Genomic DNA, 24,077 nt, shown 5'->3' with positions numbered 1-24,077 from the left:
ATTTGAAATACACAAATCAGCACCGCTGGCATCAATATCAATACCATGGTCAGAGTCACCTGAGATCACATTCTTCCCCTGTTCGGAGGTTTCATGTGAATATCTTGAGGTATAGCTTGATTTGTATATTGATGATCTTGATGTGTATCTGCATTATTGTATGCAGTGCTGTCTTATGATTGGCTGATTGTATAATCACACCAATGAGCTGAGGTGCAGGTGTTGCTAATAAAGTGGTTTGTGAGTGTATGTCTCTTTGTCCAACTTGGACAGCTTAGTCACTTTGCCTTGGGAAATCATTGAGTTTGAAATGCAAAGTTGACATTTTGGTAGGGTGCCAAAAAACTGGCCTTGTATAAGAATTTTATTTGCCATGGGTGTGTAAATATTTAACAGTTTTTTTTGTTTTGTTTTTGTTTTTTGTTTTTACCTCTGAGAGAGAGAGAGAGAGAGAGAGAGAGAGAGAGAGAGACACAGACAGACAGTGAGAGATATTATTTGCCAAATAAGTTTCTCCCTGAAGGCCTTTGCTAGTATTAAGAAAAATGTTGGCATCATTGGCCCCAAGGAAAAAGAGATAATAAGAATATAGTGGTCATTGCTAGGATAAATCAAGCAATTCCAACTCAGTAGATAATTCTAATTCAATCAAAGTCCCCGCCTTTTATTAGAGCCCTTGTATTAGAGCCCCAGAAGAGCTCAGATAGCATTTGGCTTCTCCAGTGCTCCCTGTTTAGTTCTGCTCTTCTTAACTGTGTATTAATGTACTTCTGTGATCATCTGCTATCTGCTCTCATAACATTGCTGCTGAAGGGAGCTTATTTCTGCCCTGACCGAGCCAAGAAGCTGAGGTTGGGGTGTGTGTGTGTATGTGTGGGAATGGGACAAAGTGTGTGGGCATAAGAAAACATTGTATGTGCACGTGTGAGGTTGGTTTATACCATTAGACAGGCGTTAACAGGGTGTAAAGCCTGGACTCTGGATGTGTCCATGGCTCAGCAGTTTCATTCACACCTGCCTAAATGTCTTTCAACTCTGATCGCAGTGGACCCTCACCTTTCCTAGGTTTATTTTCTCACTTTCTCTTCCACTCTGTCTGTCTTTGGTCTCTTTCAGTTATTCATTCTCACTCAAACTTCCCATTTCTTACATTCAATGGCTATTTTGCTTATTAAGCAGTAATCTATGCAAAACTCAAACAATATCACTATACTTTGTTTAAGGACATCTTTTGCTTTGGGTATTTAATTCTTTCTCCAGGTAGCTGTTTTGTCTTGAGATATGATGGTCTGGTTACATTTCATACCACTTATGTGCTATATAATTATACTAGTCAGAACCCTATAGAGAGTTATATGGAGATGTCATATTGGACTTGCGTAGTGGATACCCGCGAGAGAACACATGCTTGTAGAACACTTTCTTGTCCATCCAGGAATTAAACAAAAAATGAAAGCACACTTCACTGAATTGTCTCCTCTGCCTCTTCCTCTCCTCTTTTCCTCAGCTGGGAAGGGTTTGGGAGTTTTTCCTCATGGCAAAGGGATTGTGTTTGGGGTGGGATGGGGGGGGTGCCTTGCATGCATATTTCATGCAGTGGCTTGTTAACCTGACAGAGGGATCTTTGGGCTGACTGACGGTGTGAGAGAGTAACCGCATGCTCGTAATACATTAACATATGGTAAAGCCTGCCTCACCACCATCTTTTATTCATCCACTTCTCTAAGCGCTTGTTGATATCAAGCAGCAGAGCCAAGACCTGGGTACAGCACATATCATAGTTTTCTGAGGCTGATTGGGGAAAAATATGTAATTAAGATTGTCCTTCAGCCTCTGTTGTTCTTTCTTTCTCTCTCCCTCTCAGTCACATTTTTAATGGCTGGAAAATGGCTCCAACCTGAGAGTCTGTTAGAAACACCACTAATATCGGCAAACACTGTTTTTGTATATTGGCCACACAAGTGCTACTTGGTGAATGTTTTGCTTTTTTGGCCTGTTACTTTCGTCTTCGCTATCCATTGCAGAAGTGTAACAGTATTCTGGAAAACATGTCAAAACTTAAGCTTGCTGGTCCCAGTAGAGGCTTTGTTCTAGTCCCTGAGTGGCCGAAGACATGAGATCCTTCAGCCAGACATTGCTGGGGCCAGAGGTTAAAATTCTGTCTGCCGTTGTCTAAAAGTGTTTCAGGCAGACAGGAGAGAACCCCAGGATGTTGGATCCACATAGATTCTCATAGAATCTGAGTTAATCATTCTTGAAAACATAATTAATAATACTAAGTACAGTGGTGTGAAAATCATATAGATATTACTGCAGGTTTTTAATGGATCTTCATTAGTATTATGTGAGTATCATTAGGCATTCTGGAGTTTACAGTTACATGTTTGCAGTAACGTTTATATAGCATTTATATGGACACTCAAAGCGCTTTACATAGTATTGGGCGGGGGGACTTCTCAACCACCACAAGTGTGTAGCATCCACCTGGATTGTGCGATGGCAGACATAGTGCACCAGATCGCCCACCACACACCAGCTATTAGTGGAGAGGAGAGAGTGCTGGGGTAATGATCATTAGATGACTTGATGATTCGGCACATAAAGCCACATACCTGAATGAGTAAGCTACCTGTTGTTGTTTTTAAATAATCTCTTGGTGAAATGAATATGTAATCTCTTAAATAGTAAAGGAGATGACATAAATATAATACAATAGGGTTAACAAGTCTTTGGTTTCTTGCTTTTTCTGTCTGTGATGTATAGAACAGCTCAACAGACGGCCTTTAATTTGCACTTATATGCAATGGCTTCTTTGTTTTTATGATTACTGAGTATTGGTTGAGGAGGTTAGGAGGGTGAGGGGTACCTCATTGTTTCTCATTAGCCCAGGCTCATAGGCAGCTCTCGCAGGCCTACTTCCGTACCTCAACAGCCTCCTGTAGGCTATAAGTCAGAGGTCTCATTAACAGCCCTTACTTTTAAAGCAAAAACCCTCAACCGCCTTGCGATGCCTCTGTGCAGGGAAAACTGAGAAAACCAGGTGCTCTTTACTACAGAATTAATTATTCATTACAAAGACCATTATAAAGCATGTAACATGACATAGCACAATAGCATTTCCCATTAACACACAACAAACTGTCTTCAGATTATTGGAATGATGTATCTTGTTTTGCTGGTTGGTGGAAAAATACAGCAGCAATGAAATCTGTCTTGCATGATGGTCATTATTGGCGGAATATCTTAATTTCTGCTCAAGGGTCATGGCATGTCACAGAATAGCACAAGTCAGCAAAACATCACATTTCATCATCAACAACAGATTTATAGGTAATAATAGTGATCTCTGGGGAGCTATCACTTCTGAATTGCTCTCTGGCCTGTTTGTCATGCGTCTTCATTATTGTCATTTAGTCTCATTGAGCCTGGGCATGGATTTCCATTGGCTGTGTCACACTAGATTGTGCTGTAGACTGAGTAGAGTGTCACAGCTCTGTACTATTTGGATACACGGTTTGATGTATAGTGTCTGAAATTGGTGGCTGAAAGTAGAAGTAATCTGCCACTGTTAATGACTGAAAATGCTATAGTTGTTTTCTTCTTCATGTCTCTCTCCAGCCTTTAGATGCTCTCTCTACTTTATGCTTTCATTGGTTAATTGTACTTGATTCTCTTTGCCATGCAGTTTCAGTGTGTGTATGTGTCTTGTGCTTTGCATAGCCTTTCCACATGCATTGCATTTTTTATATATATATATATATATATATATATATATATATAATTCCTGTAAAAGTATTAAACCCAATCACTGATGAACTGGTAACTGTGTTTTAAGAGGATATAATGAAAGAAGCAACATTGTATGTTGCTTAAATATTTCCCAAAAGACTCTTGAAGGGCAGTAACATTATTGAAGCTTCCCTCTGTGTGAGGGAGTGCTACAGGGTTTATGTTCAAGAGTACCTTAAATATTTTCAAATGGAGCTCTTTCAGACTTGAGTCTGAAAGACCAAGTTCATACAGAATGAAGTACTAAACTAAATAGCCCCATAATTATTGGCAGCCTAGCTTATAATCAGAAAGAATGCTTGAAACAACTTAAACTTGAATGATAAAAAGTAAATTTATTGTAAGAAAATGAAATAAAACTATAACAATTTTTTTAACAAAACCCCATGATTGGCACCCTTGCGATAAGACTGGAGAATTTAGTGCAAGCAGTTGGAGAAACTAGTCAGTACGGGATCCCTCCAGACCCTCCAGGGTCCTAGGTTCTCTCTTGTGGATTCTCCTTTTCAGCTCACTGGTTTTCAATGGGGTTTAGCTCAGAGAACTGAGATGGACATGACAGAAAATTGATTCGCTGGACTTTGAACCATTTTGTGTGGATTTGGACGTGTGTTTAGGATCGTCGTCATACTGGATGATCCAAACATAACCCAGGTGTAGCTTCTTGGCAGAGACAGTCAGATTTTCATTTAAAATCTCCTGGTTCTTCATGGAGTCCTAGAAGAACAAGGTTCCCTGTGACTTTGCCTGATTTATGAAGGCCAACATACTTTTCTCATTTCATTAGTGTATTCCTTATTATTCGTCATGTTGATGATTGACTAAGTAAAAAAAAAAAAAAAAAAAAAAAAAAAAAAAAAAAATTAGTAGGAAGTTATGGATGACTGCTTAAGAGTTCCTGAACACTCAGGTTGAAAAGTAAAATAGAGTACCAATAATTGTCATGATTTTGTTCAAAAATATATTATTGATACTTTTTTTTTTCCAATAAATCCACTTTCATTAAAGGTTAGATTTTCTGTGTGAGATTAAGCTAAATAATCACAGAAAAGGGGTGCCAATAATTCTGGATCTGGTTGCAAAATATTACCATGGATCTAAATAAATAATATATTAACTTTAAATAATAGAATGTTGTGCATTATGGACAATATATATAGTTGCTGTTGGAAGTTTACATACACTCATCATGAGCATGAATGTCATGCAATATTGGGCTTTCAGTACTAGTGGAATTTGACCACTCCTCTTGGCAGAGTTTGTCAAGTTCAATGGAATTTATTTGTTTCCTGGCCCTGACTTGACTTTTAAGCATAGTCCACAAATTTTCTATTGGGTTTAGATCAGGACTTTGGGAAGGCCATTCCAAAAGCTTAATGTTAGCCTGCTTTATCCATTCCACAACCAGCTTTGACGTGTGTTTGGGCTCATTGTCCTCCTATAACACCCAATTAGGTCCAAATTTTAACTGTCTGGCTGATGGTTTGAGATTATGCTGAATAATTCTTCTTCATTATTCCATCTACGTTGTGCAATGCACCAGTTCCACTGGCAGCAAAAAAAAAAGCCCCAGCGCATAATGCTACCACCACCATGCAAACAGTTGGTACAGTGTTCTTTACTCCTCCAAACATACCTCTGGTCATTGTAGCCAAACAACTCCAATCTTTGTCTCATCTGACCATAAAACTTTCCTCCAGAAGGCTGCTTTTTTTGTTCATATGGTCAGCCACAAACTTTGCACAGGCTTGAAGGTGTTGAGTTTGGAGCAGGGGCTTCTTTCTTGGACGGCAACCTTTCAGTCCATGGGGATGTAAAACTCTTAAGACTGTAGACAGTGACACTGGTGTTCCAGCAGCTTCTAGTTCATGGCATTCCTGTGCATTGGTGGTACCTGGGTTTTTCCTGACCATCCGAACCAATTTCCTCTCAGCTGAGGGTGACAGTTTGGGTCTTCTTCCCGACCTTGGCAAAGTGGCTACACTTCCCAATAACTTGTACTTTTTATGTTCAGTTGTCTGAACTGATGATCTTGGAATCTGCAGTTGTGTAGAAATGGCTCCAAGAGACATTCCTGACTTGTGTAAATCCAGAATCCTCTTTTTCACATGTTCACTGTGCTCCTTGGACTTTTCCATTGTACTGTGTGTTGGTCAATCCAATGAGTGCTGTCAAACTAACCCTTTTTATGTTGGCACAGAGAAGCTGCCAGCTGTAGTCAGTCATGATCACTAACAGGAAATTAAGAAGGTCTTGGTCTTGGCAAATTAAAGGACATTTTGGATCTTTCAGCATCATTGAATTGATAAGCTAGGTGTTTGTATGTATTTTTGACCATGTGTGTATAATTTTTCATCCTGTGTTGATTACAGAAAACCCCAAATGAATTAAAACCTGTGAACCAATTTTTTTTTCTTTTAAAGATGTATGTTGTACAATCATTCTGCCTCAGAATAAGAAAAATTCAAATAAATTATTGAAAGCCCAATATTGCCATGACATTCATGTCCATGATTAGTGTAAGTAAACTTCCGACAGCAACTGTATGTATAGGTTTTTAGTATTATAAAAGATATAAAAGCAGAAATCATTCAAATAATGAAGAGGGTTTCAAATTTGTGATATGCTGAAGAAACCCTTTTTCATGGATTGATGTGCAATTTTGCACTAGTTTTCCTCACTGAGCCCCATCTTTTAAAGACACAACATTTTAATTTTTTTCTGTACAGTGGGGGAAATAAGTATTGAACACATCAACATTTTTTTCATTAAATATATTTCCAATGAGGCTATTCACATGAAAGTTTCACCAGACTTTGGTATTAACTCAAGAAATCCACACACAAAGAAATGCATGCATTAAAGTCCATAATTTAAGTTATGCATAATAAAGAGTAATGACAGGGAAAAAAGTGGAGAAGCCTTTGTTTGTAATGTCAGCTTCAAGCTGCTTCCCGCATGAAGAAATTAATCAGCTGCAGTATTCAGGTGTGATTTCGGCCCATTCTTCTAAACATATTGTCTTTAAATCTTGTTCAATTGGATTCAAGTCAGGTGATTGACTGGGCCATTCTAACACCTTGATTTTTTTCTTTTAAAACCAATTGAGAATTTCCTTTGCTTTATGCTTTGGATCGTTGTCCTGCTGGAAGGTCCACCCACGTCTCACCTTCATCATCCTGGTGGATGGCAGCAGATTCTTCTGAAGAATCTCCCAGTAAAGGGCTCCATTCATCACTGGTGTAGTGTTTTTAGGGGATGTGCAGTACCATTTTGTTTTTTTTTTTGTTTGTTTTTTTTTTCTTTTTCCTTTTCTCCAAACATGGTGTGTAGTATAAGAGCCAATAAGTTAAATTTTGCTCTCGTCTGACCAGACTACACTCTCCCAGTATTTCATAGGCTTGTCCAAATATGTTGTAGCAAACTTTTTAAATGAGCTTCGACATGCCTTTTCTTTAGTAATGGAGTCCTGCGGGGTGAGTGTGCATCGAGACCATGGCGGTGGAGTGCATTGTATTGTTTTCTCTGTGACTATGGCATCTGCTGCCCCCAATTGTTTCTGGAGCTCTTTCCGAGTGGTTCTTGGCTCTTGGGCTACTCTTCTGACTATTCTTCTGACCCCCTATTCAGAAATCTTGCAAGGTGCTCCTGTGTGTGGCCGGTTGACAATGGAGTGATGTTACTTCCACTTGCGTATAATGGCCCCAATCTGAATCCGATTCCATCAATATGTTTTGCAACAATAAGTTTGTGAAGGTCTTGGGAGAGCTCTTTGCTTTTACCCATCATGAGCTGTTTCTTGTGTGACACCTTGGTAACGAAAAAACATAAATTTACTAACCCAGCTGATATTAATTTGCACAGATAGGAGGTATAATTACTTTCTAACTGCTTACAGATTTCAGCTGTTTCCTTGCCTTACCTTGCCTTTTCTTAGCGTGTTTAATACTATTTTCCTGTGTCATTCCATTTTATTACACATTATTTATGGACTTTAATGTTGTTAATTCTTTATATTTGTGGATTTCTTGAGTTAATACTGATGTCTGGTGAAAATTTCATGAGAATAACCTCATTAGAAATATATTTACTGAAAACAATGTTTACACGTTCAATACTTATTTCCCCCACCGTATATGTGCTTTTGACTCCATATGGGGCAGAACAGTAATGTAGAAATTTCTGCCATTCCCATTTACTAATCATTGAGCCATGGTTGGAGTACATTCATTAATGGATTAGATGAATTTACTGTGTGCACTGAATTCCACACACAGAGAAATACTCACACACTTCAGAAAAACATGCATATGCAATCAGCAGTCATTAACCAGAAATATACACTTGTGATAGAGTGTGCTGTATGTATTGGGCAGTAACTGAGATTAATTTACCTGGCGAGGTTTAAGGAGCCCGTAGGAATCACATTGCCACCTCAGAAATCAGATTCCGTTAACTGGGTAGTCGCAGCTCTTGGCTTTAATTGGCTCTAAATGCTCGCTGGGGCAGTTGAATGGAAAATCTTTGTGTTTGTATTGAGGCAGGGCAGCAGAGCAACACTTCTGTAGCAATAAGCACACTCTTCATTGATCTGGGACCAGAGATCGAGACACTGTGGCTGTTTTTGAGAAAACTGTTGCCACGGCAGTGCACACAAATATTCATGGTTATGGTGTGAAGGCGAGCAGAAATTGGGCATCCAGATAAATAGCAGACAAGTGTAAAATTTATTTAAGCTTTTCTTTATGGTGGCTTTGTGTACTATTTTTTTTTTTTTTTTAACAATTCAAGGAATACATCCATTTCACAGAATGAAAGACAGTGTGCTCTCTGAATCTTTAGGCCTGACTCACTGCCTGAAGCTTGTCATGTCATTGTCTTCTATGACTGACTTCTGAGTCTACGCTAATAATGCTGATGTGGTCCTCTCGGGGTGGATTGTTCTGTAGGTCTCATTCATGTCTTGTTCATTTCTCTCGGTTTGCTTTCTCAGTATTCCCCCCATGCTGGTGGGCTTGTCAGTGGTGTTGGATGCTGACAGAGAGAGAACGCTCCAGTAATCCCCACGCACCCTGCACATATTAGCCTGATGTAAAACAGGCCAATTTAGCCTGAGCTTCAGCACCAGCATCTACGTGCATCTGTCAGCTCTGATCCCTCTGACTGTCCCAAACCAATCGGTTCACAATCCCTGTCACTGCATTTGCACAAGTTTAATATATGCAAACATCAATTCCATAAAATGTCCTCTTTGGAAAGCCGGGTTTTGCTGTCCTAAAGTCAGTTGAATTATTAGATTGGGACATCCAGTATCTCTTAATAAAACAGTTACCTTACCTCACAACATTCCTGCACTTACAGTTTATAACTATAATAATTAAGTGTTTTTCTAGATTATGTCAGTGTAGTGTGTCTTTCTCTTAGATCCACAGAGGTTTCTGGTATTTACAGGATATGTGGTTCCATAGGAGCAATAGTAGAGCCCTCCCATTGGACACTTTCCTACTCGCCTCACTGGACAGCTGTGGTGGATCGGAAGCCTCCAATCCTCAAGGGAGAGACAGAAGACAGGAACTTTCAACAGGAGAGGGAGTGATATGGAGAGAAAGTGAGGCTAGACTAGCTTTGGATGATCGTTAAGTGCACTTGTAATTCATGTAATCAAGAATGGTAGCTACAGACTGGCACATTGTGCTTCAAAACTTTCATAATATTAATGCCGTCATTAATATGTAAACCTGTGCTCACTTTGTTTTTGTGTGTGTGTGTGTGTGTTTGTGTGTGTGTTTGTGTGTGTGTTTGTGTGTGTGTGTGTGTGTGTGTGTGTGTGTGTTAGTGAGCGAGACTTTCCTGATTAACCACACACTACTCCAAGGCAGTTTGTAGTCATCTGCAAATATTAAATATGAACTCTAGCCTTGAAGCGGCACTCTCGCTTGACATTTTGCTCCTCTGCAATTAGAAGTATTTCTCAAGTTGCATTCTTTAATTACACTCTGAAGCCGTTCAGAAGTTTAGTGCAGAGCTCCGACTCCACCAGCATCAGCCACTTTGTCAACAATCAATCAGAGACTCTTATTAGTGTGGCAATGACTTGAGCACAGCATCAATTAGCCTGGCCCCTGCAACCACCCACATATGTTCTCACTCTCTCCTGTCCATTTCTCTTTCTCCCTTTTCTTGTGTCACTTAGCTCAGCCTTTGAGTGCCTTTTACACAGAGAAAGGCAGTGAACTGGAAATGGCTCTTCCCCTTTTTTTCCTCTCCTGCCCTCTCACTCTCTTTTTCCTCTGTTGCGGTTTCCTTATCTCTATTCCTTCAGCAGCCTGCTTTTAGATAATTGTCTCTCTGTGTAGTTTTCTTATGCAGCACACAGCTGTGGCTGGACAGCCTTAAACAGCACAATGAGCCTGCTGTCTCAGTAGGGGACTCATCAGTGTGTGCCATTCTCCATTATGCCTCCTTCAACCCAGCAGCCCCAAAAATGCTCGTCTTCTCCCTCTCATTGCACTCTATTAAATGCACCTTTTTTTTTCTTTTTTTTTTTTTTTTTTTTTTTTTTTTTTTTTTTTAATAAATATATATATTTGTGTCTTTTAGGTTTCTAAACAGTCCATCATGATAACACGAATCATATATTCTGCTTTTCAGTCTTTATGGGCGACACATGCAGGCTAATCCCGAGGCACCGAAAAAGAGCAACGACAAATCCAAAAAGATCAGCCGCAAGCCCCTGGCTGCCAAGAACAAGTGAAGATGAGAAGGGTGGATGAAGAGCCCCCTATCTGCCTGTCCGAGCTGGACCTCACTGCATGTGCCTTCCCCCACTTTTCTATTTATTTACTGAAAGAACACACATTTTGTATGGTTTCTGTATTGTGGTGTTGTTATACATGTATGGCATCACAGTTGCCCTTGACATGTCCCAAAGAGCCATTAGAATTCTCCAATTTCTCCTCCATCCTTCCCTACATTATCTACTTTACCTTGCACTTGATTAATTTGCTATAATATAGTTTTTATATAGTATTGCCTTTATTCTCATAATGCTCTATACCCATGCATTACTTTTAAAGCTAATTTCTCGCACGATGTCTTTCAGTATTACTGCAACTCTGTAAATTCAGCCTAGTCATGAAAATCACATTTGGACAGTTTGCCAGCTCAGAGGAGATTAGATATTAGATATTGTCAAAACAAATTTGACCATGACTGAGCTATCAGACTATACTTTACTGGTGAAAAAATATCCTAGAAAGTACTGCCTAGGTGATGTCACCTAGATTTTCTTCTCCTTTTAATGATATTTTAGTGAAACATTTCTATAGTTGCTAGATATGCATTGTAATATGCATACCATGAAAACATCTTCACATATCATATTTTCTCATATTGTTCTTACAGGCTGTTCAAATACAATGCAGTGAAGAAAAAAAATATCATCATACTCCACTGTTTGATTTGAGCCATCTAAACAAGGCACACAGCTTTCCACAACAGCAGTTTGTACACTCCAGTGCTGGGCTTGGCAGCGGGGCTGTTGCATAAACGGTTGGGGATTTTTGGAGGGGTTTAGCAGTCTGAGCCGAGTCTGTGCAGGATTGTGTCCTGCCTCAGAGGACATGTATCTGCCTGCTCCTTCTGCCCCACCTCTTGCTCTTAATGACTCTTATGAATGGCTACAAACCAGAGTGTTGAATGGTTAAACAATTAAGACCAGTTACAAAACAACCTTGCAGCTCCAAACAATGGAGCGCTTATTTAATACACTGTATTGGTTTTCTTTTCAGCATTGTCTGGATGTGCATTTGAAAGTGGTCTGTTCTGTATCGTATTGTTTTGACTCCTACTGTAACTCAAATGAATCTACACCATGAGCTTTGTTATTGATCCATGCAATAGTACTGTCACGAGTCACACCACATTTTATTACAAATACGTCAGTGTTATATTCTTTTTGTCACTTTTCAGAAGCTTTATGTCACCAATCTTGTCACGTTTATTCATTTTTATCTATTTTGAATAAAATATTCTGTTTGACTATCAGATTGTGTCACTTTTTGATTTGTTTGATTAGTGGTTCATGTTACAGAGTAGTTGGTTATGAAGCTTAGGTCATACTTATTATACACTGACCAGTATTTCAGAATCTGCTGATCTCCTGCGATTTTCACACAACAATCTATAAAGTTTAAATTGTATGGTACAAAGGCATCCAGGGATTGGCTGTTCTTTCAGTGACAATGCTTTGTTGATTAGAAAGGTCAAAATGGTAAATGGTCTGCATTTATATAGCGCTTTCATCCAAATCGCTTTACACTGTGTCTCATTCACCCATTCTCACATACACACACCAATGGTAGCAGAGCTGCCATGCAAGGTGCTAACTTGCCATCGGGAGCAATTTGGGGTTCAGTGTCTTGCCCAAGGACACTAAGGCATGTGGAGTCATGTGGGCCGGGAATCGAACCTCGAACACTACGATTAGTGGACAACCCGCTCTACCACCTGAGCCACAGCCACCCCCAGAAGAGATTGGCAAGGATGGTTGGAGCTGACAGAATATATACACAGTTAAACATAAATGAATTAATAGTAATGAAATGTCACTTGGTCTTTTTTTTAATCTCTAATCCAATGTCAGTGAATTTATGTCCACTGTGGCCTTAGACTCCAGTTCTTGGATAACAGGAGTGCTGGTCTTCTGCTGTTGTAGACCATCTGCATCAAATTCAGGTGTGTAGTGCAATCTGAGATGCTTTTCTGCTCACCACAGTTGTAAAGAGTGGTTATTGAGTTGCTGTATCCTTCCTGTCAGTATTGCAAAGCTGCTGCTCACTGAATGTTTTTATTCTTTCTCCATCATTCAATTACAAAAACTACTGTGCGGGAATGTCCCAAGAGTTCAGCAGCTTATGAATTAATCAAACCAGCCTATCTGAGACTAACAATCATGCCAAAGTCAGTGTCACTGAGATTAGATTTTTCTTTATTCTGACTTTTGATGTGAATATTAACTAAAGGTCTTAACCTGCATCTGCATGAATTGTATTTATTGTATGAATTGTGCTGCTGCCACATGATTGTAAAATTGCAAGAATGAGCAGGTTTACAGGCATTCCTATTTGTTTTTTTAACTTCTCCATTTTTTTTTCATGACCAATCTGAGGTTTTCTTTAAGAACAGGAATAAATTCTGAGCCAATTAGTGTATAAAGCCCTGCGTAAGACATGTCTGAAAACTAATCTTTCCATGGGAGGCCATGTCATAACCCAGCCCACCCCGGTGACCGGGGATAAGGAGAAAGTGTTGACCTTTCACTGAAATGTCCCTAAAAAGCTATGTGTGTGTGTGCACGTGCACGTGCGCGCATACGCTAAGACTCTAGAGAGGTCCCGTCACACACCTTTATCTGTGTTATTACGCTCTCATTATTATTATCCTATCTCAGGTGCTGTGTGTGTCCTCCTGTCCTCCTCATTCACACTCTCTGTACACTCACACGCTCAGCAGGCACATCTGTCCATGGCACACACACTTTCTACCACCGCTCTGTCATCTATCACCACCCTTCATCTCTTCAGCTCTTAGAAAATATCTTCTTTCTTTTTTAAACTTTCTGTCGGCTCTATCCTGGAAACGCATCACACCCCTCGCACACACTCTTAACTTTCTTTGTTCAGCAGTTGGAAGAGATAAACTTCTGGTTTTAAAGTTAGCACCAAATTCTGGGCTATTCATTACAAGACCAGACACTCACACAATCAATCTCTTCGGCTGCCCAGGAAAAAAAAAAAAACGCCTCTCTTGCTCCTTATCTTGGTCTGTCCAATCCTTCTGTCAGTGTCAACAGCAAATGGGATATTGAGGTTTAAAAATGACTCGGTGGCAATGGATCATTATGCATGCCACATATCCGACTCTGACACCAATTACTCACTGACCTTTCAAAGTAATCATTTTGTGTACTTTTTCCCCCACCCAAAGTCAAAGCCATTGCAAGAAGCCGTGTAGATTTTGGTCGATGTGATGACTTTTCTGTTTGTATGGTTTGTTATAGTTTCACACCCTCGTATATAAAGGGATACAAACTTTTTGTCTATGCATCCCACAGTCCCACAGACACAGTGGCTGCCAGGTTAACCAAACCCATTGATTTTTGCCTGTTGATTTATGGAGGTGAAGGAAAGCTGTACTACTAGAGAATATGCTGTGTGCCATCCAAGGGGAGGCAGGTCAGTAGACAATAACCGGACCTGCCCAGAGTATGTAGAATCTAAGGTCAGAGTCAAAAGAGTTTAGTTGTAATCAATTAAATGTGTGTAAGAATATATTATACTTAGGACTTTTCTAAATCTTTATGAAAGTGACTTGGAAATGAATATTTGAACTAACCAGTCATTTTACATTAACAGTAAACAGTAATTATTAAATAAAGCTTTATAAGTCCAAATAAGTAATAAGTCCAACTAGGTTGAATAATTTCACTGAAATAAAAACTTTCCTTAATATGCTGGAACATTAAAGCGCTTGAAATTGAACTAGTGACTGAAAATGTATCACTTCCAATCTGGGCATTCTACTGTATGGTTATTATTGTTTAGAAGTTAAGTAAGTTATATTGCAAAATAATTCCTTTTTACATTCTTTTTGCAATGTCCAGGTCTCAATGGTGTGTATGATCATATTTTCATTCTTTAATCCTACACCATTACTGAGTGTTTGGTAAAAACATGATACTGAACTGATTGTGGATTCATGGAGCCAGCTGAGATGGATTTTTGCAGAAAGTTTTCCATGGCTTTAAAAAGCCTGATCTCACTGTCACTGTCAAGTAAAGATAACAATTAATGTACCATTAAAGGTACATTTGAAGATTTTGTGGGTGAAGTGTATAAAGTGGGTGAATCCAAACATCAAAAGCCCAATGAAAAATCTTATTAAGTTTATACATTCATTATATTTAATGTTATTAAACGTTGTTAATGTTCTGACCAAGATTAAAAAATATAATAATATCTGAGGTATCACTGTGTGGTTTGGCAGCGACACCTGAACATACCCTTCTGAGAGCAATTCAATCGAGTATTGCAACAGAACTTTTATCCACAGAGCAATCTGACAGAGATCACTGTAGAATTAAGGTCTGTGCAATCCTGAAAACCCTATACAGCAAACATTATAACCCAAAGGAATAAGCTTTTACCTCAGGACAGCATGCCTGATTGCCAAGGGTATACAATCAGGCATGATTTACTGTGGGTTCCCACTGCATCGTCCCAGGTCTCCTGACCCCACACACCTGCATACTTTTTTATGCTGCATACGTTTTAATGTGCTTGTACCACTGGTGTAAATGGCACTAAATACATCTACAATGTTGAAATAATTGAACACAACCCTTAAAACTGTCTATAACCAAGAACAATGTCATACAGTTTTCATACATGACATATTTTTTAAAAAACTGGATATAATTACCAAATTCCTTTAAAAAAAAAAAACGATATAGCTTTAATTAATTGTTATCTTTTTGGACTACTTTAATCACGTTTGCCATGTTCTTTTGAATAAACAATGTGACAAATTTAGAGGACAATCAGAAGAAGCAAAATTACTGCAGCAAGTGATTGTTTGTGAATAAGAGTCGATTCTTGGGAAATGATTTCTCCTTGTGTTTTGGAGGTGCAATACATCACTTGCCAGTCCACTATTGGCAAAGGTGTCATGTTCATGATTGCTCCGTTACCTTCTCAGGCTTGGAGTACAAGCCATAAATGCAAACTCCTGATATGTGCATTTTTCACAATGCAGTGTCCTAAATAATTATAAATTACCCTAGAGAACTTCTACCCACAAAAAGGGATGGATGGATTGATGCTGTATGTTGTCTAATTAACATACCTATATACATAAGAGTCTTATAAAATGTTACGTTTATACACAATGTGTATAACTCATAAAGATTTCAGACAATATGCACAGTGTGGAATTAACAGCTACAGTGTTTTGTTTACACACACAGAAGACATATAAATAAATAAAAAATACAGTACAGGCTGTAGTAATTCATTCTTTTTGTTTTACTTCCGTATAAGTTATGGTTATCATTTAGGCTGTAGTATATTTTGTCGTGTATTTCAAGCCAAGGAAGAATGGGAAGATGGGTGGCGGCCAGGGTCTTCTTTTACTAGCACTATTAGAAGAGTGCTCTCGGGTTCTCCCTCCCTCCTTCCCTCTCAATCTTTATGCTGCGCTCTCAGCTCTCCGCGCTCACAGCGTCTCCACATCGCACTGAAAGCAAAGTGTGCGCTCCACGCCGTGCCCATGCCGCCTCATCCTGCCTTTACGCACGGAACAAGACTTTAGAAGCGGGGATACCTGCGCGTTTTTAGGATACAGAAGCAACGTGTGACTTTTTCCCCCTAGATTTAAAGGCGCTTCAGGCTGTCTGAGATGGTGAAGGAAGTCTTTTCTAAACTACAAACGGCTAGAGATAGATAGGCCTGGGGAAGGCTGAGAAACTTTTGAAGAGACCTGAATAAGCAAACATCAGCACAAAAAAAAGTTAAGAGGGAGAAGGAAAAGCGCTGTTTGGGCCCTGCCCAGGCGGGTTCATTAACATTAACAGCAAAGCCAATAGGTCGTTTGGTTGTTTTTTTCTTTTTCTTAAGGGGGTCCCTCACCAACCAGCAAGATTTCGTCCAAAAGCAGACAGGAGGAGCGTCCCGCGCTGACGAGACTAGTCGGCAGGAAGCGGTTGATCGCGGCCGGGGTGCTCGGAGTGGTCATGGTGCTCGTGCTGGTCGTGCTCATCCCGGTGCTGGTGAACTCGGCCGGCACTTCGGCACATTACGAGATGCTCGGCACGTGCAGGATGGTGTGCGATCCGTACGGCACCAAATCCCCGAGCAGCACGGCCACGGCAGACACGGCGGCGCGCGACACCGGCCTCGTGCAATCACTGCCCACCTTCATCCAAGGGCCGAAAGGAGAGCCGGGACGGCCCGGGAAGACGGGACCGCGGGGACCGCCTGGAGAGCCAGGTCCTCCAGGACCCGCAGGCCCGCCTGGAGAGCGGGGAGAGCCGGGACGGCCAGGCTTACCAGGACCCCCGGGGCCAAACGGCGCTGGCGCTATCAGTGCCGCCACCTACAGCACCGTGCCAAAAATCGCCTTCTACGCGGGCCTTAAGAAGCAGCATGAGGGTTACGAGTTACTTAAGTTCGACGACGTGGTCACTAATCTGGGGAATCACTATGACCCGACCACAGGAAAGTTTACCTGCTCCATACCGGGGATCTATTTCTTTACTTACCATGTGCTGATGCGGGGTGGAGACGGAACCAGCATGTGGGCAGACCTCTGCAAAAACAACCAGGTGAGAGTTCACGCGATGTGTCTGTTATTAGATCCGATGTATTGTTTATTATCTTTTGTCCTAAATGTATTCATGCTTTTTATTGTTATAATGCGTTGTATTGTTTAATATGATGAGACTAGATTTTCAATGGTCAGTGTTCTTTACCAGTTTTCATATGCTCTTTTCGCCCTTTTTTTACTCCTCAATTAAACAACATGGTATTTCCACGTATACACTTAAAAACATCTAACATACGCCTGCTAGCATACTTTCTCTTCTTCTTCCTGTTATTATTATTATTATTATTATTATTATTATTATTATTATTATTATTGAATAATATTTCTTGTTGTTAATGATGTTTAAAAATGCCACAGGGACGTGGGACAGATGCACTATGGGAATGCACTAACGAAGTCTTTTGGCTTTGTGGATTGCCTGCAGTCTTTTAAACCCATCACTGTATTTTAAACAGTGTCTACCGTCTGCAATCCAGCATGTGGTACTTGGACCTTATGTGCTCATAAAAAAATACACCATGATCTTTGAAAACTGACACAGATAATGAGGCCTTTTCATATTTTCCTTAGGGTAATTAAAGGCCTATTTCTATTAGAGCTAATTACGTCCTTAAATGACTGAGAGTGGTGAGAAATTCCTTGAATTTATGCTATTGTTTTCCCAAATGAAGAAAGGTTTATTAGATGTAGAATGGTGTGAATCATTTTGTATGACTACTTTCATCAGGATAGATTGTGCAGATTGTTCATGTATAAATTAGATTGGCACTGATACTGCTATGTAATGATATAGTGATACAATGAATCAGTGATATAGTGACATAGTGGCATACTGATACAGTGATACAGTGATACAGTGAATCAGTGATGCAGGGACACGGGGCTCTGTGCTGCTGTCCATGGTGCTGAAATAAAGTTTTAATGGACTTGATTGTGAAAAGTTTTTTTTTTTTTTAAATTCCCAGCAGGCATAAATATTGCTTAGTCAATCAATAAGGCATCCCAGGAAATACAAAACACTTTGTATTATTATAAGGAGAGTCACTAAGTGCTATTTTCCCTCCACAGGTGCGCGCAAGCGCCATTGCGCAGGACGCAGACCAGAATTACGACTACGCCAGTAACAGCGCGGTGCTGCACCTGGAGCCCGGGGATGAAGTATACATCAAACTGGATGGTGGCAAAGCACACGGAGGCAACAACAACAAATACAGCACCTTCTCTGGCTTTATCATCTACGCCGATTAGGACACGAGCTTTCTTCCTTTTACCGGGCTTTTCCGACCCATGTCCTCCTTTTCACACTCACTTTTCCTTTTCAACCTCAAGCCTCCCCTACAGAGCCAGTGGCTGGTGACGCACTCCCTCATCTGTGCCATTCACCATAAACATGTTACTGAAAGAGTGTGTGGGCGGGACGTTCTGTCTCTCTGTGTCTAATTCAGAAGTCACACACTTGAAGGACAAGTGATATAATCCCATCACTGAGAAGAACACGGGAGAACAAAATCATCAGTTCCTAAAAAAAACAAAAACAAAAACAAAAAACACCCCATCGCTCGTCGATCGACAAAGCAGTTACTTGTACTGTAAGTTGTTGCTTCTGTAGTTAACAACAAAGTCTATCTGTAAGATGCATTGTAATTATGGAAATGAGATCACTAGTAGGCTATGTGCAATAATGTTCACAAAAATTAGTCTCATGACCATATTTAAAATATTCATTGGTAATCGCTGGTAGGCCTAATAAAGTTCATATGTCGCCCGACAACTTAAACCCATGTTAAATCATTGCTCATTGCCGCGTCCCATTCAGAAGGCAGCTGCCTTAGTAGGTAACCTAGATTTATTTTCTCTCTCTGTGTTAGGCTGAGAAAAAAACTTTTACTATGTATAGCATTCAGGTCTCCCTTCATCCTGATTATATGTCAGCACTTCTAATGTGCTGTGTACCTGATATTTGCGTAATCATAATGGACACTTCGCAAAGAGGCTGATGACATATCTCCGGTTTAGTTACATTATTTAGCACCAATCAACCTATCAGCACACACATACACAGAGTGTTACACATGGTCCGTTCAGGATTAGCACACTAGCGCAAACCACTACAAGTGTATATTGTGTTTAACTTTCTAATGGTGAAGCATGGCTATAATCATGATATATAACATGTAGAATATGACCAGGGGGCAGAGGACACCAATAGTCATGATCCACAGCTGGTGCCTCATGCTATACTGTTACTAGTTACTGTTACTGTAGCTAGTTCATATACTCTTTTTTTTGCACATATTTGTTTTTGCATATCACTCATATTGCACATACACGTCTTTGCACATATTCAACTTTGCACATATGCTATTGCGCATTCCATTACACACATTTCTTTGTCTATTTATTTACATTGCACTTTATTTTTAAAATCATGTTCATATTTCATATTTATATTCAATATTCATCACTCCATCTGAGTGTGTGTGTGTGTGTGTGTGTGTGTGTGTGTGTGTGTGTGTGTGTGTGTGTGTGTACACACACACACACACACACACAATTCTCTTTCACATATAGCTCCTCTGGTCTGAAATGCTGGGTACACACAAAAGTACAGCCGCAAAGGATGGTAAATTTGGCTCTTTCCTCTCTAATAATTGCTGTAATCCATCTCTTCCATATATGGTCGTCTTTCATGAAGACATAGAGTCTAAAATCTGGATTCTTTTTGCTGTTTGCGTAAAACATATACATTATAATAGCACGTTTTACACTATTGCATTTTACCTCAGTAAGCTTGCTGTGCTGTTTACCCTGCTTTTGTTTACTTCTGGGTTCTAAACACAAACCTGTGGCTTCCTGGCACAACGATTAAAAGCTCTGGTTTACTGATCAGAAGGTCAGGTTTTAAGCCCCGGCACTGCCAAGCTGCTACTTGTTGGATGCTTAAACAAGGCCCTTAACCCTATCTGCTCCAAAGGTGCCGTATTATGTCCGACTCTGCACTCTGACCCCAGCTTCATAACAAGCTCAGATATGTGAAGAAAGAATTTCACTCTACTGTAATGTATATGTGACAAATAAAGGCTTCTTCTTCTTCTTCTTCTAAGTGTGAAAAAGGCCCATTGTGCCTTGTTTAACCTGCTGCCTTTAGTTAGCTGTCTTATTAATGTTAGCTCACAAGCACAAGACCAATTACCATAGCTATCTAAATATAATCAAGTTAATGGCTTTGTAAGCTGTGGCAAGCTGTTCAGTTAAGAAAATCATAGATGGAATTAAAAGGATAGTCAGCTTGCTGATTTAACCTCAAAATCCAGCAAATAGAGCTCCATCCTTCAATATGCTCTCCTAAACCACCTGAATACACCTTAACTCATGAAGCAATCTTGCATACTGTTTAATTATGACTTTACACCTCTCCTCCTATGTCTTAGTCTCTCTCTCTCTCTCTCTCTCTCTCTCTCTCTCTCTCTCTCTCTCTCTCACTCTCTCTCTCTCACTCTCTCTCTCTCTCTCCAAACATTGCGATATTGTCTAATCCATTTACAAGCACTATATGCACAACAGTATTCCTAATCCTGGAAGTCTGTCATGGGTGTCTGTGCCTAGTTATAATAGCCAAGCTATTATTGGTCAATCACTGTTTAGGGGAGGGGTTTATGTCAATAAAATTTGCTATTATATCAGATATATATATAACGTTTTCATGGAATTTTAGTCTGGCAGCTAGAAAAAAGCAATTATTGAAATTGTTGCTAAGTAAACTCTGCTGCTCTGAAACTCTGCTGCTGCTGCTTTTAAATCTGGCCAAAAAGTTTGTACCTGTATATGCTGCCTTCTAAATGGGACAGTCTTTATCTTGGATGAGCAAAACTGCTGCCCCCCAAAATTTCTACCTAAGCAGCTTCCTCCCAAATGGAATGAATGACATAAAACAATATCTTTACTAAAACTTGAATAACCCACACAGTTCCTGTTGTAGGACATGTCCTGTGAGAAAGATCAATGAACTGCTCTGTATTGTGTAGGTAAATAATCTAACTGTAAGCCTGTTGTACATTAGCTGCAGTATTATGGTTCAGGGTACAGTGTCATATCATAATCCTGGTGCAATGTGGTGCATTTGCTTGCTTGTAACTGACTGATTCATACCATACCTGCTATGTAACATCTGAACTTTATAACATGCTGATAAATTCGGCTACTGATGCCATCCCTGCTGGAAAAGAAAAAAAAAAAAAAAAAAAAAATTGGAAACCCTCAAAGAATTTGTAATGGTTTTAATGCCTATAATGGGAATTGTATTGGTTTTAATGAAAACTGTAATGGTCTCTGTGGGTCTCTACTGTACTTCATTGCCTTCTATTATGTCTAGTGGATACCATTAAGGACATTTGGTAATGGTTTTAATGGTTAACTGATTGTAATGGCATTTGTAGTGGAAACCATTATAATTTCTGTGATGGTTTCTATTGTATTTTTTTTTTCAGTAGGCATGACACACTGAGTGATCGTTGGATGTAGGTTATACAATGATCTGGCCAGTCAAACAGGTATTTATGGTAGGCTAACTACAGTACAGCATGACAGTCAATTTATTCGTCACAGCAGAGTCATCTATGTCTTCTGTATCGCTAGTTTTTATTTTATATCCTATATCAGCTAAATTCAGTATATGTCTTGGATCTTGGATTGTCCAGTGAGATGAATGTTTGATAGAAGAAAACCTGTCTGTTTTTACACAGACCTACTGAACAGAGGAAGACTGTGCTTTGTGATGTGGAGAGCACTATGCAGAAACTGTGTTGATATGTAAATGTGTATCTATCTAAGAGAATCCGCAAAACATGACTACTGATATTGCAACTTATTTTCTATGTACATATTGTAGTGATTTATTTTTTTTCCTCTAAATATACAAATGGCTGGAAAGCACATTGAGAGTGTCATTGTTTTGGATTCATATCTCATGTGACCTGAGGGTTTGGGACTTTTTCTGGCCACTTAGACTACACTTTATTTGTACACAGAATACACTTCACTGTACGCCATTTACATACAGTTTTCCATTAAATAGAAGTTTGATCTGATATGTTAATTCTTCTGATTTATACTGTTTTTTCTTAGCTTGTCAGTTATTTAGCAAGTAGATCATTTTAAACCTTGGAAATATAAGGTTCTATCTGTCAGTTCTGTGATTTTAAGATACTGAACCATAAAAAGATCATAAAGGTGAAAGTAGATACATATAAAAGCATATATTTCTAAGGTCTTGCATTGATGTGAAGTGATGCTTCAGCTGTCTAATATGTTGGTTATATTCTGAAGCATATTTCTGTCAGTCAGAAGTTCTCCATTCCTGCATCTTAACTCCACCCATAAATCAGATTTAACATGAGAAGGAAAAAAAAGTAATTTCTTCCCACGTTATTCCGTTTTCTAAAATCAGTGTTTTGAAATTAGCATTGGCCGATGCAGTCACCTGGACAATAACTCATATGCCCTTTTATGCATGGATTTAAGTTCTCAATGTTTGTGGCTGTTTATTAACATCTAGGAGGCCTCGCAGTTGGATCAAGTGACCTAACATATCTAAACAAAAGCTCCACCTACACAGAAATCCACATTTCTTGGATTGTAATGTGGGAAGTCTGATTCTAGTCACCTCATTCTGAGAGTCGCAGTGTAAAATGGATCAAGATACACACACACACACACACACACACACACACAGACACGCACGCACGCACGCACGCACGCACACTGTTTTGTTTCACAGTCTCTAATAAACCCACTGTGGTGTTTGGGCTTAAGATGTACTCTACACCTCCCAATGTTATTTCTGTTCAACTTCACATAAATCCTGTGAGGAGATGGAGAAAGAAGTAGAAGCTGATGATGAAGGATGGGTTAGGGACTGGGGACAGGACATATAGGACAAAGCAACAGACTGACACCTTACACAACAATCCAAACGGAGGCTTTTTTGTTACATCCAAGGTTAAAACAACCCGTTTTCAACCTGATAGAGGGGCAGATGACACACAAAGGCAATGTGCTAATAATAGGGTTATATTTTACTTACATTTAAGTTTCAAAGCTTTATATATATATATATATATATATATATATATATATATATATATATATATATATATATATATATATATATATATATATATGTGTAGTTTCATCTTCATGGTGATAATTTGTAGACAGCTGCGTTCTGGAGAATGGGGTGTAACTGGACCAATCAGTGAGGGGTCAAGCAGAGGTTATTTCAGTATGTAGAACACTCATATGCCTTACATAAGCCATAACCTCCCTAATGAGCGTTACACTCCTTCTGCTCACTGCCCACCACCACCTTCCTTTCTCTCTCTCGCTCTCTCTCTCGCTCTCTCTCTCTCTTTCCTTTATTTATCTCGTTCAATTGATGATATCACTTTCATGTGAATGCATTGGTTATTCTTTCATCTTCCATTTATTCTAATCATGGCTCTGCCAGTGACCTTTGCCTAAGTATGAATCAATATTTGGTCACCACTTCTGTAGCAGCAGCAGAGGCCTTGGAGTGCTGACTTTATTAATTAGCTATAATGGCCATGTCACATCTTCAAAGTTCGAGGGACATAAAAGATTGTGGATGGCAGCAGGCAGGCCCATCAGAGGTACAGAGAAGAGGTGCTGCAAAGACATGACAGCTTTCCCAGGGACCAAATGATTATTCTACTCCAGGGGTATTTCAATTAAAATGTGCAAAGCTCCTGCTACATTAAAGTCTTTGCTTATAAAGGAAAACCACCTGACAGTACCTTAACATACAACAAACATGACTGAATGGCAACAACAGTTTATTTTACCATTGAGGATTAGTTTATGGCTGAAAATACGATCATTTGAAATGG

The 24,077-nt window shown here is 39.5% G+C and overlaps 2 protein-coding genes across 3 annotated transcripts in view; both read left to right on the top strand.

The window, feature by feature from the left end:
• The window catches only part of rsu1 (Ras suppressor protein 1), a 33,160-nt gene extending 21,325 nt beyond the window's left edge, over positions 1–11,835 (top strand). For both annotated transcript variants that reach the window (XM_017474780.3, XM_017474790.2), the window contains exon 9: positions 10,441–11,835. In XM_017474780.3, the coding sequence (XP_017330269.1) occupies positions 10,441–10,543 (103 nt within the window). In that variant the 3' untranslated portion in view covers positions 10,544–11,835. The remainder of the gene's footprint in view (positions 1–10,440) is intronic.
• A 4,017-nt stretch (positions 11,836–15,852) lies between these two features.
• Positions 15,853–19,537, top strand: c1ql3a (complement component 1, q subcomponent-like 3a). Its single transcript, XM_017463882.3, has 2 exons — positions 15,853–17,170; positions 18,241–19,537. Exons 1-2 carry the CDS (start codon positions 16,580–16,582, stop codon positions 18,418–18,420), a joined length of 771 nt encoding a protein of 256 aa, XP_017319371.1. The 5' UTR covers positions 15,853–16,579; the 3' UTR covers positions 18,421–19,537.
• The last annotated feature ends 4,540 nt before the right edge of the window (positions 19,538–24,077 follow it).

The sequence above is a fragment of the Ictalurus punctatus genome, chromosome 1, assembly GCF_001660625.3.
Source record: "Ictalurus punctatus breed USDA103 chromosome 1, Coco_2.0, whole genome shotgun sequence".
NCBI lineage: Eukaryota > Metazoa > Chordata > Actinopteri > Siluriformes > Ictaluridae > Ictalurus > Ictalurus punctatus.
Note: the sequence above shows the minus strand (reverse complement) of the source record. Positions and strands in the feature narration are given on the sequence as shown.